Below are 5000 nucleotides of genomic sequence, written 5' to 3'. Positions count from 1 at the left end.
CTCCATTCCTTCAGCAGCTATTCTTTGCTGCAGGTTCCTGATGCTGCTCAGCACCCAGCACCCTAATCGACAGCGGGTCACAAACCACTAGAGAGACCTCTCTGATGGGCGAGATGGTCTCCTGAAAGTGAATTCGTTCTCTACAGTTCCTTTAAAGTTCACAGACATGAAGGAAAACAAATGAAAGTCACCTCCTAAGCAAATGTGAAACAAAGAAATCTTAAAATACATCAATTTTTAAAGTTGTAAATGAGAGAGGCACGTTGAAAATGAAGGATGAAAATGATCTGCCTTCGCTACAGAGGTTTCTTCTGGGTGGTATTTTATCCCAGGCATTCGTACAGATAGAATAATAGATGTCTGCAGTTCTTTATTCTAGAGTCTTCCTGTGCTAGTTACGGGGTCCAGGCTGGCAAGGTCCGGAGCACTGTCATGTCCCATCGATTACAGTGAGAGTCAGGACATTTAGCACCTATCATGATCAAGCCCATAATCCCTCAATTTACTAGCATCTGCTGGCCAGACTTACTGCTCCCTTTCTGTCTCTAGAAACAAGGCCAAAAGTACTTCTCAAACACAGAAAAAATGTGCACCCTTGAAACAGCTAAAAGTATATCAAAAGAACAGTCCTGATGTCTGATTGCAGGCAATAACAAACACAAGCAGAGAATTATCTGACCGTCTCTGTGCAAAGAACAGGAGCCTTCTCTCCAAGGCTATTACAGTTTAACTCATAAGGCCCAAAAATACAAAAATCCGAATTGTTCGTACTCACGGCTCTAGGAATTTTGTCTCTTCTTATGTTATCAAGACCCATATCTATATCAAGGGCTGTTTGTGTTTCGTCCCCAAAGATGTGATATTAAAAAATGCTATTGCAAAAGTACTTAATACATGTATTAATGATTGCATTTAGCTGACACCATGCTTATGTCTTCAAACTACTGTTCCCCTGGGTACTCACATTTAAATTATGTGGACTGTACAGTGAATTTCCTCCCAAGCCATCATTGTATCCTCCCGTCTGATTGATAACATGACGCAGGGTATCCACCTTAAAGTAAGAGGAAACAAAATTCATCATTCCAAATCTATTAAAACATCATCACTTACAATAGGCAACATTTTGAATTATGTGAGCCAAAAAGGTTTAGCATCTTCTATGAAAGACAAATTTATCAATCAGGAATGACTGGCAGAATTTCAACAAATCCTTGCATGTTAAAACCCATATATCTTTGCTTCTCACACCAGCCAAATAACTTTCTCACAGCAGTGCATCCTGTAGGTCCTTCTTAAGTGTCTGCAGCAAAAAGTGCTGTGCGTATTTGTACAGTGGTATGTGCTTGCATGTACGGAAAGAGATTATGGAATATATACTGCACATGGAGTTAGCCCTGTCTGAATAGGTCGSAACAGTGACTGAGAATGAGTTGTATTTTAATAGCTCAGTTTGATGGGTTCTGACATTTAAACAAACAAATAAATAAATGTTTATCCAATAAATAAAACAAAGATGCTAATAAAAAAAAAAGTAAAAAAAAAGAAAGAAAATTCACTGGATTTGCTGTGTCTATGGAAGTCGGACGCACCCAAACCCATTCCATGAGCTCAAGCCAGAGCCGAATGCATTCACAAAGCTTAAAGTTTCAATCAGAAAAAAATCACTCTTTCCTTTATATTTGTGAAATTCAATGCTGGGGTAAGAATAGGTCACATTTAGAGCTATGCAGCCTCCCTTCTGCAGCGAGGCACACAACATTTAATGGATTCAGAGTAAGGTGGAATTTTTAGCCCAAACCCTACCCTGCTAGAAAGGCCCTACTTTGGGGCATTTCTCCTACCTGTGACTGCACATTGGCTCCGACTTGGGACCCCTGGTAAGAATCCCCATTCAGACTCTGCATGTTCATGAACATGTCCCCAGAATTTGGGAGGTTAAAAGAACCAGAAGAACCTGGAAAGGAAAGAGTTAGGTAGCTGAATAACAGAGAGCTACAAATATATAACCCCAGAGACCTCAGGGCAGGGGGAGGAAAAGAAGAAAAGGAGACAGGAAGGAAAGGCAGCGCACAAGAGCGAGCAGCCCGGGGCCCTCGCACGGCTCGCATGGCGCGGGAAGCCCGCGCGGCCCCGGCGGAGGGCTGTCCTCCAGCGCAGCGCGTCGTCCGCCGGCGCGAGCGCTAAGCGCGCCGAGAAAAGCTCGTTTCGCATCTGTGCTTAATGCCTCCTTCGAAAGGARGCGGCGGTCATTTCAAATTAGTCGACTTACTACTGTCAGAGGAGGAACCTTTTTTCTTACTTTCTTTTGATTAAGGGTTTTTTTCCCATGGATCTTAATACCCTTTAAGAGTTGTCCACAGCAAAGTTAAAGCAAAACTTTACTGGAAATAGTGTCAGACATATCTGTGCTTTGTGCAAAYCTCTGGAGCCCAAAAAAGCTATTTCCTCTTTAGATCCTCCCCCTACTAATTTAATGCTTGGATTCGCAAAATGTCAACAACATGCTAGCAAGACAGTTCTTAAATACTGTAAAAGAACATGCAGTATAGCAACTCCAAAAYAGAAGTTGTATCTTCAGATTTGTATATATAATATCAACCCGTTTTCAAGCAACCCAGCATTTAAACTCCAACTAGTGTCTGCTAGAATAGTCCTCTTTTTTTATTCTTATACTGACAATAAATTTAACAGTTCTAGAAAACCASACTTGCAGCTCTGCCTCATTTTATTGTACGTTATTCGCATTGAACGAGAGAACACTTAAAACACCTAAACAGAAAAGTCGGTGCCAGGGCGAGGGAGGCAGACCATGCCGCCGCRCGCAGGGAGCGAGCTGGAAGCTCTGGGCTCGCTCTGCTCCTGCTCGGGGCGGCAGCAGCTCTGCCGCAGCGTCGCGGGGCCCCGGGCAGCGCGCGGCGCTTCGGCGGCCCGGTCCCACGGCCGGGCGGACGCGGCACCGCTGCCGCGGCGCGCCGGGGAGCAGCGGGGCCTTGCTACGGCGACGTACCAGAGTTGGGTGTGGTGGGGGAGTTCGTCTGGTTGTTCTGCACGGCGGCGGCCACGGCGTGCGCTGCGGTCACAGCCGTCTTCGCCGCGTAGAGGTTGGCTTCTTCCTGGAACTTCCCTATGTTCTTCTTGTACCTGATTCTCTTATTGCCAAACCAGTTGGACACCTGCAGCGGGGAGAAGGAAAGAGTGAAGTCCACCAAGCGTCTGACCAGGCAAAGCGTGGTCGCTTTGGGAGGCACAGCTGGTCCAGCAAAGGCACATTCCCCAGTCTCCAGTCCAGTATCTGCTGGGTACTTCAATTAAGCAATAATCAAGGATTAGTTGAATATTATGGACACGTGCTCTGTTTGGCTTGTGGCAAAGGTGACGAACRTGGGCTTAGTCTTCCACAACAACCTGTGTCTTGGAGTTTGCTGTAACGTTTAGTACAGCATCGTCTCCGCTTAACGCGAGCTGTTTGCCAGCGAGATCAGCACAAGACCCCGCAACGCGCTGAGGGGGGCAGAGGAGCCTCCCGGCTCGGCGCGAGAGCTGGCAGCCAACGCAATTGTTCTTTATTTTTGGGCTGGAACAACCTTGGCAGCCCACACTTAGAACCGTGTTTGGTCGGCTGAAAATGAAAGGAATAACATAAATCAATAATGGCTGAAAAGTCACTTTGTCATCTGGCTTTGAAGAGCCTGTACTGAAGCCAAGCTGGCTCACAGGGCGCTGACTACGAGCCCAGACGCAGGTCACGAGCCGCCTGGAAAAGTTTGCACGAGGCTTTCTCAGCAGCCCTAGCAATGCTCCCAGCTGGCAGCCCCGTCTGCAGCTCGGACGACCACGGCGCYGCCAGCACGACGCCTTGCCCCGAGGTGCCCCGCTCGCGCCCCGGCGCTCCACAACGCCGCAGGGAAGGGGAAAGCGCCGCAACAAGAATACGAGCGAAGGGGAGGGCACTAGCAAAAATACTGGTTATTAATAGGGGTATTAACCACATCCTGCCCAGGGGGACAGCGCAGGACCCAAACGCCCGCGGGGAGCTGGAAACACCCGGTCCGAGGTGCCACGGAGCACCAGGGCAGACCCGGGCACCCCGCGCCGCTCCGAGACGCTTCCCAAACGCCGGAAGAGCTTGGCTGTGCCGCRGCACCCGGGACGGCATCCCGCTATAGGGAGAGCCAAACCCTGCTGGGCTTTACGTAGCTTTAGTTTTAAACACAACTAACGAAAAGCCGCCAGCTTTTAACTGCAATACGAGAGGCGTACCTTAAACATTCCCTTCCCTAGGTAAGGCTCCACTGTATTCTATATATYGCACTTAATATTACCTTGTCAGTCACAGAAGCAATAATACATTAATGAAACCTAGCAAATAATTATTGTGGACAATCAGATTATGCTTTATTAACAGTTTCATAATTGAGGAATCTCTGTACGTCGACAGTGCTGTCTGCGGACACGCGGGAGCCCTCTGTTTATGCATACCCCTGACCAATCAAACAACAGCCATCACTAATAAAGGTTTATTTAATTCTCACAGTAAAATTTTAATATCACCAGCAGCCTGGGGAAGCCTCAACGAGTGGATTTGCTTGACATCAGATCGTTTCCATTCTGCTAGTCCCAATGCTTCTTAATCTTTAATATCAAGGCAATTAAAATTAATGGCCACTCATCCAGAGCCACTGTGGGCAGTGTTTCCTTGACATCAATTGTTTGATGGGATTACCTAGAGGTTAAACTAACAAGCAAGGTTTAATTGGAAGCAATGAGAGGAGCAGCGATCGTACGTTATGTTTAACCCGCGTACCACGCCTAAGCGAACATCCAGATCCGAGAGGCCGCTGCCCAGGAGGAAGGGCGCGCTCCACGCGCAGCGGGGCGCCGGGGCTGCGCCGCGGCATTGCCTGCAGGTCCGGGGCTGCGCCGGGGCTGCACCGCGTCCGGGGCTGCGCCGCGGCATTGCCCGCGGGTCCGGGGCTGCACCGGGGCTGCACCGCGGC

General features: G+C 48.4%; 1 protein-coding gene across 1 annotated transcript in view; it reads right to left on the bottom strand.

The window, feature by feature from the left end:
• Nucleotides 1-5000, bottom strand: part of PBX3 (PBX homeobox 3) — a 22604-nt gene that overhangs the window by 3680 nt on the left and 13924 nt on the right. Inside the window, exons 5-7 of the mRNA XM_085300513.1 lie at nt 3011-3176; nt 1845-1957; nt 965-1054 (exon numbers count right to left, since the gene is read on the bottom strand). Coding sequence (XP_085156639.1) covers nt 965-1054; nt 1845-1957; nt 3011-3176 — 369 coding nt within the window. The remainder of the gene's footprint in view (nt 1-964; nt 1055-1844; nt 1958-3010; nt 3177-5000) is intronic.

This window comes from Rhea americana, unplaced genomic scaffold, assembly GCF_003343005.1.
Source record: "Rhea americana isolate MKP2758 unplaced genomic scaffold, rheAme1 scaffold_164, whole genome shotgun sequence".
In the NCBI taxonomy this organism is placed as follows: Eukaryota; Metazoa; Chordata; class Aves; order Rheiformes; family Rheidae; genus Rhea; species Rhea americana.
The sequence above is the reverse complement of the archived record's forward strand: the minus strand, read 5'-3'. Positions and strand labels throughout refer to the sequence as shown.